At 45.3% G+C, this 14,369-nt stretch overlaps 5 protein-coding genes across 5 annotated transcripts; 1 reads left to right on the top strand and 4 right to left on the bottom strand.

The window, feature by feature from the left end:
* Positions 1 to 1,816: 1,816 nt before the first annotated feature.
* PHALS_02491 (uncharacterized protein) lies at positions 1,817 to 2,155 on the bottom strand (the record flags this gene model as incomplete). Its single annotated transcript, XM_024720290.1, has 1 exon — positions 1,817 to 2,155. One exon carries the CDS (start codon positions 2,153 to 2,155, stop codon positions 1,817 to 1,819), a length of 339 nt encoding a protein of 112 aa, XP_024572760.1.
* A 7,502-nt stretch (positions 2,156 to 9,657) lies between these two features.
* Positions 9,658 to 9,981, bottom strand: PHALS_02490 (uncharacterized protein; the record flags this gene model as incomplete). The annotated part of the gene is made up of 1 exon (XM_024720279.1): positions 9,658 to 9,981. One exon carries the CDS (start codon positions 9,979 to 9,981, stop codon positions 9,658 to 9,660), a length of 324 nt encoding a protein of 107 aa, XP_024572759.1.
* A 2-nt stretch (positions 9,982 to 9,983) lies between these two features.
* On the top strand, positions 9,984 to 11,282 carry PHALS_14872 (uncharacterized protein). The gene has a single exon (XM_036407238.1). It carries the CDS (start codon positions 10,953 to 10,955, stop codon positions 11,157 to 11,159), a length of 207 nt encoding a protein of 68 aa, XP_036262999.1. The 5' UTR covers positions 9,984 to 10,952; the 3' UTR covers positions 11,160 to 11,282.
* Positions 11,283 to 11,529: 247 nt separating this feature from the next.
* Positions 11,530 to 12,551, bottom strand: PHALS_14871 (uncharacterized protein). Its single transcript, XM_024720257.2, has one exon. It carries the CDS (start codon positions 12,035 to 12,037, stop codon positions 11,663 to 11,665), a length of 375 nt encoding a protein of 124 aa, XP_024572757.1. The 5' UTR covers positions 12,038 to 12,551; the 3' UTR covers positions 11,530 to 11,662.
* An 867-nt stretch (positions 12,552 to 13,418) lies between these two features.
* On the bottom strand, positions 13,419 to 13,973 carry PHALS_02489 (uncharacterized protein; the record flags this gene model as incomplete). Its single annotated transcript, XM_024720246.1, has 1 exon — positions 13,419 to 13,973. One exon carries the CDS (start codon positions 13,971 to 13,973, stop codon positions 13,419 to 13,421), a length of 555 nt encoding a protein of 184 aa, XP_024572756.1.
* Positions 13,974 to 14,369: the final 396 nt, after the last annotated feature.

Genomic DNA, 14,369 nt, shown 5'->3' with positions numbered 1-14,369 from the left:
CTGTGCGAGTTGCCAATGTCCTGTCCGTGCAGATTGTAGCAAATCCTCTTCTAGAACTCCGACACAGCCATATTAACACAGCTAACGAATCGTATTGTCTACTTCCCAAAAGTGTGCGAACCGGAGCATTGGATTAATTATTTTAAAAAAGGCGTAAACAATGCCAGTGGAGGTGCGATCAGAATCTTGCTCATAATGTTAATTGGTGACGATATTATTTAAATTAAGGTGCAGCGAACAATTTTGCTCGGTAAGCTGACAAATTGAATTATATTGCCGAATATACAGAGATCAAATTCAAAAGTCGGCACTTTGGTCTTAAACAATGCCGTGACGAAGTTGCTTGTAAAGAGAAAGAAACAAAATGTTACGTCTATGAAAAAATTATACATAAAAAGGTCGAGGATAATAACTAATTTATCAAAGAGGTTGAGTTTACGCTGGGCAGAACATGTTGCCGAGTCCGAGCCTATTTAAAATATTCTACCGAGTATCCTACTGGATTTCTTACTGGTTGTATGTACCTTTTATGTGCTTGTGGATAACGAAACTGCAACTTGCACAATCAGCCTGTCCCACACCGGTAGTACCGATATGTACTGAATGGCGGCTGCTCGACTAAACGCTTCCTTGGCACCACTAGTCTGCACGACGAGGCGCATCTTTGACAAAAGTGGCAGCATTTGAGTATTCTAGACATCCGATAGCCGCATCGCGTGGACCACCCACACAATATATCAGCAGCCTCTCGAGCTCACAATGCCTACAACGGGAGATCTAGACAGCCCAGCCGGACTTATACCGCCAACAGACTCCAGCAGCTGTCGAAAGCTACTGGACACGATTGACGGGTGAATGTCAGTGAAAGAGAAGGATTCGATGACTCGAGCGTATACTGCTTTCATTGGTTTTTCGATGATTATCAAGACCGTCACTTGCGGGTACCATACATGGACTTGCATATCGTCACCACCACCGCATCGAGTGCGTATAGACCCTTTCCAATGTAGATACCCCGAACTATCGCATCTAAAGCGCAAATAGCCTCGACAGCTGTCGCCTGATGGGCTGGCGGATTAAGATCAAGAAAGCGATGCATGAGGTCACTTAGCGTACAGGGGTAGGCTGCAAATATTAGCTTTCAATATACGTTAACCTTTGAGGCACTCGGCCCGCTTGTTATGATGACTTCGGCGTTGGTAGTCCCACAGATATCGATGCACTGCACTATCGGTCAAATGTACCCCTTTCGATTGACGTGTACGGCGTCGAAAACCTAATGTCTGGAAAGTCAATCATGTAGCCCCGACTCTATATATCTTCTGCGTCGGAAGAAGCTTGTCTACTGCTTGGCCTTGGGACTTTGCAATCCAATACTCGAAAGGCTTGAAGCAGCGCAGAGCCATCTCTTGCTCTAGCTGGACTTAAGTAAGCTGGGATCTGCGGTGCACGCTACCCGTCTCTCTATCTCAGCTGCACCATTACATCGTGTCAAAGATAGATTATCCGTATCGATGTTTTGTCAAGATTACGCGTTGGTGTTTGCGACATACTGAACAGCATTTCGTCATTGGCAGAGGTGCTTTCGTAAAGGAGGCCGAAAAGCGTAATTGGGTACTCTATTAGCCATTATTCTTTTCCGCTTTCGAGGCTTCTGAAAGCCAAAAGCAGGAAGCGGTGATGTATCCACATCAAATGTGGCCACAACATCATATGTGTCTCAACAGATTGATTGGAAGGCGAAGGTGTGTGGCTCGGTCATTCAAAAGACAAGACGCCAGAAGGTACTACAGTTAGCAGAGAGTATTTGCTATTACTACCATCGGGCTTTTTCTTTTCGATCTTGCAGCCTCGTCTGCGAGCACGTTATCAAGCTGATAGATTCTCTTTGGCTGAGGTGAGTAGGAAGGAATCTGTTTCCCTGTTGCGTCTGAATGTCACAAACCCAATAAGTCGCATGCTTGTGAGCTGCTCGCGCATCTCCCGTTAGGCTGACTAAAATCCTTGATTTTCCGATTGTTACGTGCATTATATTTAGTCTCTTGTGCAAATAGTTTACCGGGTCGAAGGATGGTTTGACACGATTATAACCCGTAGAGCATCGTTTGGACGCAATATTTGGAGCATTGGATGCATCGCGCGATCCAACATCCATTTTAAGACACTCGTATTCTTATCGTGAGAGGCTTACTGCAAGCGCAGTCTCAAAAAGGTTGCATTTGCGCGTCCATCTTTCTTCGATATATCTTCATCCTGAAATCGGAAATAGTTGTACTTCATCGTCAACTCCCACATTGATTTGTGGTTTCAGGGATATCTGAGCGTGCGTATTCTTGCGGTCATGGACCGAGTGGTAAAAATTTAGACATTAGTAGCTAGACGCACGCCGTGATGTTTGCGGGGGATTAAAATCAAAGGATAATTGTGATCGTCGTACTTTACTTGAATGCAACAAATTGCAATGTGCTCTGCCGGGCACGTATTCGATTGAAATATGCTTGCCGATGTGATATATATACCGGTCGATTGAATCATCGCTAGCTGAGATAATTTGGCTGCCACCACTTTTGTATCGATAGCTACGGCACTCAATGCTAAATTTCTGAAGACGCCGACATAAATCACCGCATGATCGTATAATAAGTTGACGTGGTGCGGCGTCAACACCAACAAGCAAAATGTTCGCCGCTGAAGACTTCGTGGTACGCAGGTTGATCTTCAAATCATCAAAAAATTAATGTAGATTTAGCCAACACGTGCATTTCTGAAGCTAAGACAACGACACATGAATGAAGACACATAAAATGGTGTTGATTCCGCTCAAAAAGTTGCTTGACGTCCGCAACAGGCGTTGGTCTCTGTCTCATACTTGTAGCACGGTGTGAATAAAGTGATAATTGGCGTTTGCTGTCGAGAACTCGATTTCAGACGAAACGAACATACAATCGATAGCCAACGTGATCGAAGTGGCGCACGTTGATGATTTCAAGATCATTTGATGTAATAGTTTTTTTTTAGAAAGAACTGCGGGTTGTGCAGGCGCACCTATGGTCATAATACAAGAACCACGGTTCGTTCTCCAAAGTCGGCGATGGCCATTACACGTCATCACGTCGGTATTATTTACAGCCGCTATCGCGCAAGCATAAGAAGTCTATGTGCTGGATTGATCAAGTCATCATGAAATTGAGCCGGTGCGCCAGATGCGTGGTGGTGAACTTCTACTCTGAATGAGGCTATCCAGTGTTCTCCGTCGCTGCACATCCAGACTGAGGATATGTATTCCTTTCGGGCACCAGAGACGGCGCCGCCACTCCAAATGTTGGCGGCATGCAATGTCGCGATATTTATGAGCTGGTCGCGAAGAGGTTGCTTCCTGCCGTGGTACGTCCTGACATGGACTGTCGGCCCGCTGATTAACAGTATCAGTTCTGTCAAGATTTGAGTCATTTAAGCGGTGAAACAGAGAACGTCGTTTGGAGCTGATGTTAAAAGTCCTATTCACGGTCAAATTAAAGCTTTAAAACACAATATATGCTATGTTCGTGATCCGGTCCGTGTGTTGCTTTTCATCAGCAAAAATTAGCGTATAGTATTCACTATTCAAATAGAGCGTCTGAATGTTAAGATTCCAATTGCTATGAATCGAATATTTCATAAATGCAGGTTTTTCATACAGGATGAATGATTGATTGTGGATATGAAAAGCAGACCCCATTTACCAGCCGCTACATACACTAGAGAACAAACGAACTTTTAAGTCGCAGATTGTACGACTCGAACGAGATCTAACAAATGGTGTGTAAACATTCGTGGCGATATGTGGGCACTAATATTCTAATATCGCTCCAAATGATAGCTCTTAGTCCAATAATTATAAGCAAAATTGGTTTTTCTCTGATTAAGTGGCGCTGACGCATGCTTGCTATACTCATCCGGTGGCAACAATGGTTAGTATCTAAATGTGCGAGCGGGACAGTGCATACCAAGATGCCAAGGCGATGAGCGTTTTGCATTCAAATTTTCCAAGCGGGTATTGCAACATGCAAATGACTATGCTGGGACTCACTCAAATGCTAACTACCAGTAGTGATTGACATGGTACAAGGCACGACAGAGGGGGGGTACAGGAGAGAAGAAAGCACAAGCTTAGCGCCAAATGCTCTGCTTCTGCGGAACTAAGTGCGACGATTCTCTGATACTTGGACTTAGACACAAACGGAGATTATCCAATATTGATCAACACACCTGAGACAGACCGTCTGTCGTCGGTGTTGCTGCCCCAGTCTGCATCCGAAAAAGCTTCACCAATCACCTTTCCAATCTCTCCTTTGTAAATGATCCCGTGATCACGTGTCGACTTTAAGTAGCGTGGTACACGAGCTGCGGCTTAATGTGGTGACCTGGGATTTTTGAGAAATCGGGACAGTTGTGTAACGACATATGCGATGTCCAGCCGAGTGCAAGTTGTAATGTATAGCAGACATCCAATCAGTGAACGGTGTGGTCTTGACCGCATCTGCGAACGCTCAGCTTCTGTACTTGGTGACTGTGACATTGACAGCTTGAGACGGATTGTCGACGTCTTCGACGTGTACCTGTCCAAATCACTCAGCCACGTCGCTAATATACAGTGTCTAATTGACCATTAGTGTGGTAGCTGAGCTGTCGTAGTCGATCTCCATGCCCAAGATGAATTTCGCCATATCGAGATTCTCAACTAGAAAAAACACTTTTCAGCATCCCCTTTTGACCTCTAGAATCTAACTGCTCGTCTTGGCTGCAATGATAATATCATCGACATATAGACATACGTACACAAAACCTTCTTTCACTTTCTTCACGTAGACGCCTTGGTCGGCTCCACACTTTTTAAAATCGTTTCCCTTGAAGGCGAAGTCGATCGTCGTGTTCTAAGCACTTGCAGCTTGCTTGGGTCCGGAAATAGCTTTGTTCAGCTGGCACGCAAATCCTTGAGCTCCCTTAACACCAATCAGAACCTACGATCTGACAGCACACTATCGACAAAGGCGGTGTCGACGTCCAGCTGCTCCATTTTGAAGCCCAATACCGCACACACTGAAAGTACAACTTGAATCGCATATATGTTGGCCACTAGAGAATAAGTCTCGAAGACATCCAAGCCGAATTTCTGCTTGAACCTTTTAGCCACTAATCGTGCTTTGTAGCGCACCACACATCACTTCTGGTCACGCTTCTTAGCAAAACCCAGCGGCATCTAATCGTTAGTCCAACTGATTCTCATGAAAGAGTGTCCATGTTCTGTTCTGGCGATGCGACTGTATTTCGGCGCCATCGTTTGTCGCCAATGTTCTGCTTTGTCACTAGCCATTACCTGCGCATACGTGGTAGGCAAGTCCGATTCTTCATCAACACTTACAGCGTAAGCGTGAACAGCTTCAGCTATAAGGCCGTCTTCATCAATCCTTGCACGCTTTGGAGATGGTGGTCCTTTGCTCCCTTACATACTCTCTTCGCCATCTGATCCTATCTCCAATAGCAACATTGGTTCGCGTGTATGCCTTGTGCGTTCCACTTGCGGTTGAATACCAATCGATCTTTCTGTGCATCCAATGTAGGAGTTCTGTACTCTGTCAGTTCAGAGCGTACTAAGGCCGGTAATCGAAGTACGTCGACCCTTGATTCATTTATGTCGGACTACTCCACATCCATTAGATCAACTGGATGTACTTCTTCTTCTTCACATTCCATAGGCTGATCTTGATCTTGTTGGTGTTTTGTCGGCCCGCACACTGCGCTTTCATCGTTGTTCTTGGTTAATGTGTATCAATTCTACTTGTTGGGGCGGGTACGTCTCATGAATGACGCCCACTTCACGCTCGTCCAGCTTCACAGACCGTGATACTGATATCTTGTCTTTCTTCGAATCGTAAACTCAGTATCCCTTGGTGTCTTCGGCATAACCAAGAAGCATGAACTTTAAGCTTTTGGCTTCAAGCTTTGTCCTCTTCTCTTGATCAACGTGAGGCATACCCATGAGACCCAGACGCCCTAAGGTTATACATCCGAGGCTTCATCTTAGATTCCAGCTCATACGGAGTATTGTTTGGGTGCACTGTATTGGAAGAGCGGTAGATCAGGTACACCGCAGTGCTTACTGCCTCTGCCAACCAGCATACTTGCAGTGTAGCATGCTCCGTGCCTTTTTCATAATTGTGCAGTTCATTCGTTCTACAATTCCGTTTTGTTGTGGACCGTATGGTACTGTACGCTGATTTATGATGCCGCTCCGCTGAATAACTCCGTATCTGTCTTGTTGACAAACTACGTTCCGTTGTCCGAACGCGGGCACTTAATACGGGTTTCCCATTGATTTTCATGCAATGCTCTGAACATCTTGATCTTGTCGGCAACTTCCCTCTTCCTCACCAGAAAGTAAACCACCACATACCGTGAATAATCATCCACAAAAGTCAAAATGTACCTGGCACCTTCTTTCAAAAGTGTCTGCATGGGTCCAATCACGTCCATGTGAACTCATTTCAATACACGTGACGATTTTGTCATGGAGCATCCTGGAAAGGCTTCAATCGTCTGCTTGCCCTTCATGCATCCACCGCATAAGGTCTCGATAACTTGATTTAGCGCAGACATACCTTCTGTGGATCGCAAAGTTTCACTAAAACATCCTCGCTTAGGTGTCCTAAACGAGCGTGCCACAGCTCCCACTGACTATCAGCTCCCGAGTATTACACCGATCGTGCCTCTTCTTGCTGACAATCCAGCATATAAGCTTTCCCTATTCTTGTTCCGGTTGCCAAAGCATAGTTCTTATCCCAAATGGTGCACGAAACATGCTGAAACTCCACGCTAAATCACGTTCGGCAAGCTTTCCCAACGACAGTAAACGTCGGTCAAGTCCAGGGATAAGCAGCACTTCCATCATCGATATGCGTCTTCCGTCTAAGCCGATAAGCTTCACTGTTCCTTCGGCGCATAACTTCCTGCCGTCTGCAATCGTCACCTTGACGTCGGCTTTAAGTCGCTTGAAGTCGATCAAGTCACTTTGATGAGGGGTCAAGTGTGACATCGCACAACTGTCAATCAGCCAGCCTGCTGATTGCTCCTCCCCCACAGCAATACTGCATCATTACCGCTGAAACGGTTTCTGGAACGGTTCACAGCTGGGCAGTCCCGACTCATATGACCAGTCTGGTCACAATTAGAGCACTTGCTCCGAAAACCGCCGTCCTTGCGTGGTGCGTGATTTTTGCGACCACTTCCTCGTCTGATCTTGATCCGTCCGTCATTGCCTGTGGCGCGAAACCCTTTCTGACTTGCTTCCTTCTTTTGTAGCCTGTCTGAATCCTTCAATAGCTTCTCCTTAACTTCGATCAGAGTGATGTCGTTGGTGTTCTCCACGATAGCAGAAATCATTTCATATTCCACCGGCAAGCTGCTCAGAAGTATCACTAGCTGCCTTGTATCATCCAACGGCTCTCCCGTCGTCTGGAGTCCCACTACAAGCTTATAAAACGCGTCCAGATGTTCTATCATGCGAGTGCCACTCTCCATCGTAAACTCATGAAGGCGACGTGTCATCGTGACACGGTCGTGCAGAGTGGAGCGATTGTAAAAATTGCAAAGCGTTCCCCATGCCTCCAAGGCACCAGTAGCAGACCGGATCTTGGTCTAGACTTGAATCTCGACGCGCTGGGCAATTATACCCACTGCCTTTGCGTCATTCACGAGCCACTTATTTCGCTCTCATCCCTTGCGCCAATAATTTGTCCCAGAAGTCTTTTTCTTGCGAGGGCCATCCTCATGTTGAACTCCCGATGGTAATAGTAAACCATCTCCTAGGAGAACTTCGGTGCGATTGGTAGTCATGGCGGTGGGTGTGCGGTGGAGCGAAGCTTTGTTTGCAGCTGCTCACTTCTTTAGAAGATGACAAAAACCGCTTGAATATATAGGTCCTTATTTTACTAACTCTGTAAGTCTGTCTTTCTAGATCCTTGCTTAATGTATCCCTATTTATTTGGACCAATGAACAACTACCATTATGTCCGTAATCAGCGTTGTAAACTCAAAATGCCTATATTTGAAGTACCCATCTCCATAATCTGGAAGGGCAGCGTCGGACAACTCTTGTGAACCTCACTCAGATGAGAAATTTTCTAATCTCCAGCTGGACCACCAGCTCAATCTGTAAAATTTGTACTCTGCGTGGGCGACAGTGCCTAGAGACCAACGGCCATCGTCGACGTCGGAAAAATAAACCAAGTTTTAATATTTCGACTGCAACTTGCACCTGCACAACCCGCAGGTCTTTTACCGAGAATTCGTTAGTTACATCTTACTGACGTGATGTCATCAACGAGTTCGGACTCGATCACGTTGGCTTTCCATCGAACTTTCCACTCGGAACCGACTTTTCGACGACAAACACCATGCATCACTTTATGCTCACCGTGCTTCAAGCACGTGACAGGTATTTACGTCTAGTTGCAGAGTTTGAGCGACCACTGATCAAAATGGACACCATTCGCTATATTTTCAGCTCATAGATTGTTCACTCTCGCTTTTATCCACAGGGACGAGTGTGTCTACTCAATTATGCAATATCTTTTGGTGTTTCAAAATTACCCTATGTGTATGGATTGTTGAACGACGAACATTTTGCGTTTCGGTGTTTACCCCGCGCTACGCCAACCTTTTCACAAGGTTATGCCGTTATCATGTCGGCGTCATTAAGATTTTGGCACCGAGAGGTCAGAGTCATCGCTGAATAGGTGTGGGGAGCCAGATAATTTGAGTTCGAGGGGGGTCAGTTGATCAGTAAAACGGAAATCCTTCATTCACCATAGCAAGCAGCTTCAATTAAACCGCGTGCCCAGCGGGCACGAGTCAATTTGTTGCTTCCGGGTAACAAACATGTTTTTGATAGCCACCAAACGCGTCACACAACCTTCACCTACTACTGAAAACTCTGAGACACGAACGGCAAATAGGCACCGCGAAAGCACACCCGCTGTTGATACACCACCGCCTCCTGCTTACGACTACCTGAAGCTCGAATAACGGCTAATCAGCTCTCGACTATTACTCACCGCAATCTGTAGCATTTACCCAAGCCAAACTCAAGCGGAAGATGACTCTGCGTCATTTTTGGCCTATCGATCATTGATTTGAAAAGCTCCCAGGCCCAGCAGTGGACAAGCTTCTTGCAACGTTAAATTTACTTAAAACTTTGGCTGCCATATTGCCAAAATTCCAACATTCCAGACATTAGAAGTTGCCTGCACTGCGCCGTACACGATTGTCGTAAGCGGCGCATGAACCGACAGAGCAATGCACCCACATTAGTGCGACTAACAATGCCGAATTCGATCATTACGGGCGAGTCAAGCCTCAATTTTGTTTCTACTGTTTGTCATCCACAATCGATTACGCTCAAAGACCTTACACTTCGCTTTCTTGGTTTTGAGTCCCAGCCCAACGAGCGGCGGCTATCGAAGCAATTTGGGCCTTCAATGCGATAGCTCGAGATGACAATATGAAACGGTCTCACGCATCCTTAGTGGGGTGGTAATAAAGATTTGTAAGGGATGGCACCCGCAAGTGAAGGATTTTATTATCATCGAAACTCCAAAAAGGTAGTTTTCAGTCGATTCATCATTTTGCTCGTTTGTCCACAGCTCCCCGTCGATCGTGTCCGCTTTCTTTGACCGCAACGATCGAATCTCGCGTTTTGGAGCCTGTAGATGTCAAAAGACCAGCTTCTATCATTGTTTCTAGCTTTTTCCTGGGTTGCTGGCAGTCTGTAGGTAACATCTGTGAGCCTCTCTTCTGATGGTGTTGACTACAACCGGAAATTTCAGCAGGTATATTGGCGATTCTAAATAGCCGCGACTCTACAACTGGGGTGGTCGACTTGGTGTGCCAAGTGGTCGCCTGTACTCTTGAGCTCGATGTACTTGGTAATGCCATACACTTCATTGCCGAAGTCTTCCAACACCAGGATGTAATCTAGTTAGTTTTTGCGTGGCTAGATACCAGCATACAGTAGCTGGTCTCCCTCTCGGAGAAGCTTGAATCCAGAGGCATATTGAGATCACCGATCACGAGGTGGGATGCGTTGTCTTCGAATTGGTCGATGGCAGGTGATCGAAGAGCATCCTCTTCTCAGAGCCGTCGACACGGGTTGACCATATGGATGTACACGGGAAAATCCAACCGACACCTGAACCACTAGGTATTGACTTGGGACAATCAGATCGGATGGCTCCTTTATTGTGTCGAAGATGGGAAGTACTATCGGAGCATAGTGTGCACTCCACTGGACCGAACGGTAGTCAGGGCTGCACTGGTGCCACCAAAATTACTAAACGAAGAGCCTGTGCTGGAACTAGGACTCGGGGCTGAACCTTAAAGTGTCGAGGTAGTGCTAGTCGCGTAGCTTGGCTTTGCGAATACCTGAGACGCTATGACGCTGGTAGAGGTTTTCGACCAGCAGATTGTCGTTCTCCTTGACCTCTTTGTTACTGACTGTCAGTAGTCTGACGTTTCCTTGAGACATCAGCGGAGTCCACTGGTTAAGCCACCGTACGAACTTAGACCGAGATGAATATCCATAATTATGACCAGATTGTCCATCTTCTGCAGCTGGAGCACGCTTGCATTGTCGGGGTATCTGGCACGGATAGCTGAAAGGTCGTTTATCAAGGAGCCCAGTCACTAATCATCTATCCATAGTTGAAGCATATTTCGCTAAGGTTGAGCCACAACAGCACCAAAGCTATTTGGGGCACAACAGGCGGTGACTGTGCGCTGGATTTCACGCGATTAGTTAAACGTTTTGATGCCAGAGCCAGTAGTCATTCTGAAGATTTACGGCGCCGAGAACATGAGCATGATCTCGAAGAGAAATAGCGCTTTGGAAGCTCGCCCTAGATCCTTTGTGCTGTTAGATGGCACCTTCCATCACTGATATACATGCTGGAACAGTTCTTCGTTTTTTGGAACATTGTCTTCAATCATTTTGCCCCAGTTGTTGCAAAGTGGTCGGCTTCTCAGGGGTTTTCCAGCATGAAGTTGATCAGACGCGTTTGCGCCAAGTTGCCAACTCGCGAGCTGGCGGCGGTCATCTCCTGGGGCAGCACAGGAATATAGGCTAGAAATGCCGAGCACGACATCACCGTGTCTGCGTTGATGGTGTTTCGCAGCATCTTGCGCAACCCCGTAAAAATAGAGTCGGCGACCACCGTACAATCGGGCAGGAGCTGAGGAACGGTGTTTTTTTACCGTCTTCTTCATCTCCGCGACAATCTCTTGTATTGGCGTAAACTTCACGGTCTTCACGCTAGAATGTGATACTTAGTGAGAAAATGGCTGTCTTCAATCAACTCGCTTAGTTCAGCTGGATCATTCACCTTACGAAGGCATGAACTGAAAGTGTACATATCGAGAGCGGCCAAGCAGCAGTCAAAGTCCAGCTCGAGATTCCTGAGCACGTCGAAGTAGTTGCTCATCGCAACTTCTACAAAGGGCCTCAGTCTACTCTTAATGGACATGCTGGTAAAACTGATCGCCTTGCGCATCTGCTTTCACTTATTCTAATACTTGGTCGTGAGTTTGCAAGAGGAAGGTCTAGATGGTGCCAAAGCTTTGGAGTGAATTTTTAATTTCTAAGCAGCGTCAAAATCACCGATCTTAGTCGTGTTCTGAAAGATCTTGCTGAAGAACCACTCGTTGGTGCTCGAGCTGGGGGCGCGGCTTGCTGGACAATAATATCCTGGCAGAGCCCGAATTTCAATGACGTAACTCTCGGTGGTTGGGCAACAACATTAGCAATCGTATTGACGATTTGCGTAGCTGCCCTTGTCCTGGCAGCTACCGCTATCTTCGCCGCCAGAATACGTTGATTTAGAAGTGGTCGACAAGGATGTTCATTACTCAAGCTATACTTGTCTCCGAGGTTGGTGATTTCCTGGCTTTTCAAAAGGAGTCGAGTTTTCTCAGTCTTGCCCTTGTTTTTCAATTTCCCCCCTGACATCTTGATGATCTGGCCGAGCTGGTTCTGGTCAATGAGCTACTGCTGGACAGTATATTTGCCATGGTCATTGATGTGGACGAAAGAAGTTTGTCGGGTGAGGGTCTCGATAGAGCTTGTCCAGTCCTAAGTACCATATTGTAGCGCGCTCTGGGCAATACATACAAACCGGGTCCATCACTCTGCGAAGCATGCGCAGTCCAGCTTCACACTGGGTACTTCGTTGGCAGTAAATGCAGGGTTCTCTGCGACAATTGCTTGAGCGAGAGAGTTTGAATCCATGTCATTCATCACATAGTGTTCAGCTTGAACAGTCTCGTGCTTGGCGACATTGACGATGGGACATTCCAACTTTGGCGAAACTTGATTAGTGGATAGCTTGTGCCTATGGGTGAACAGCTTGCAAATTAAATACTTGGGTGTATTATTAGCAAAATGGTCAACACCAATGTCTAGTTACACATTGTAAAGACTTAAGACTAGTTTTTAATGAATGCATACACTGATATCAATCAGATTGAATTGTAATTTTTGTTTGGAAGAGTTTAGTTGAATCACATGGATTGTTTGATGTTTAAATTTGGCAGCAAAAAGTTGCATTCTCGACTTTGATCTTTATAATTTACATTGTGATTCCAAAACAAAATATGAACTTGCAGTGAAGATTTTGAAAACACAAAAAATACGCAAGTTGAGGTAATTTAATTCCCATTTTTAAGTCGTCACATCACAAATTTCCTCAAAACATCGACCGATGTAACGAGTGAACTCACGACGCCTTATGTATTGCATATCGATTCAGATCCCATCATAAATGACTGTACAAAACACTAAAGAAGTTAAGTGCAGCATACTTATTAAAAGATGACTGGATGCATGCAAATGGCTCTGACGCTGAAGTTATGCGCTTAAAGAGAACGTTCATGAAGTTTAACAAGGTCATTAACGAATTCATGAATGGATTAAAAAAATGCTGTATATTCAAACATATATTTATCTTTGAAACGACACACTGCGAGTATCCAGATAGCCAAACGCTGAGGTTTCTTTTACTTGATTGAGCATGTGGCACAATCTGTCGAAATCGTAGGTCACGTTAAATCCTTTAAATCAAATCCGTCGATCACTTAATCATCTCGTTTTCGCTTAAGCGCTTTGTTGGTGCTTGCTACCGGTTTTTTCCCGTGCTCATATATCGAATGATGATCGTTGAGCTTCGAACTCGAAACATCTCTGGTTTCCGGCTTATAAGACATGATGAACTCAATATCGTCCGAAGCAGCTTGCTGGAAATTCTTCATTGCTTTCAATGCCACGTCCGGGGGTATTTTGTCGCTCAGACATTTTTTGAAAATCGCGGTTTGCCGAAAGTTTATTACTTGAGCTAGCAAATATTCACCTTCCTGCAAATTTGCTCGAGTTGATTTTGCATTGACTCGACTTCATCGCTCAATCCGTTGCGGTTTGGAAATATAGAAGAGGGGACGGAGTGTGGCTTTGTATACAACGCATACATGTCCCTGATATAGTCGACGTAGTCAAGCCACAATTGAATGCGTGAATATTCAAAATTATTGCTATTCGAGTCACCCAGGAGAATCCGTAGAGCATTTTTCACAGTGTTGTTGTTCTTTATCCAATCTGTAAAGACAAACCGTGATAATTCTGGTTTCAAAATCATGATTCGCTCTACATCTTCTGCGAGGAGTAGGAATTCTGGCTTGGCTCGAAAATTTTCTAACACATTTATTACTCGGGGTATCGGATGGTCTAGATTCTGCGAGTTCATTACTTCTAGCAAAGTAAGAAGCAGCTGGTCATCATCAAATTTTTCACCTCCTTGATGGAAATTCCACTGCAGATAAACTTGGTGAAACCAATTTTCTATGTTTTTGTCGAGCGTTAGTCCAGTGTCTTCTGCAAGCATATTATTGTGCATGATATTGAGATCATGGATGCTTTCAACGATTTTGTTTCGATCCACATTAGCCGTATTCGTGACGAAAGGTTTGCTCAAATGCCTTTGTATCTCATTGATCTTATCACCACTTTTGATAGCTGCAACGCCACTCTAACAGATTAAAGATCTATTGCTAATGAACATCTTTTCATTTGATGTAGATTGCTTTGTTTGCGATACGTACGTCTTAAGGACAAGATCGAATGCAGTAAGGCAGTGACAACTTCGTTTAGCCTGTTGCTGCTATACATCACCACCATATATTACTGCACTTTTGATAGCTGCAAGGCCACTCTAACATATTAAACATCTATTGCTACTGAACATCATTTCATTTGATGTAGATTGCTTTGTTGGCGATACGTACGTCTGAAG

This window comes from Plasmopara halstedii, assembly GCF_900000015.1.
Source record: "Plasmopara halstedii genome assembly, contig: Scaffold_202, whole genome shotgun sequence".
NCBI lineage: Eukaryota > Oomycota > Peronosporomycetes > Peronosporales > Peronosporaceae > Plasmopara > Plasmopara halstedii.
This window is presented reverse-complemented; position numbering and strand designations above follow the sequence as displayed.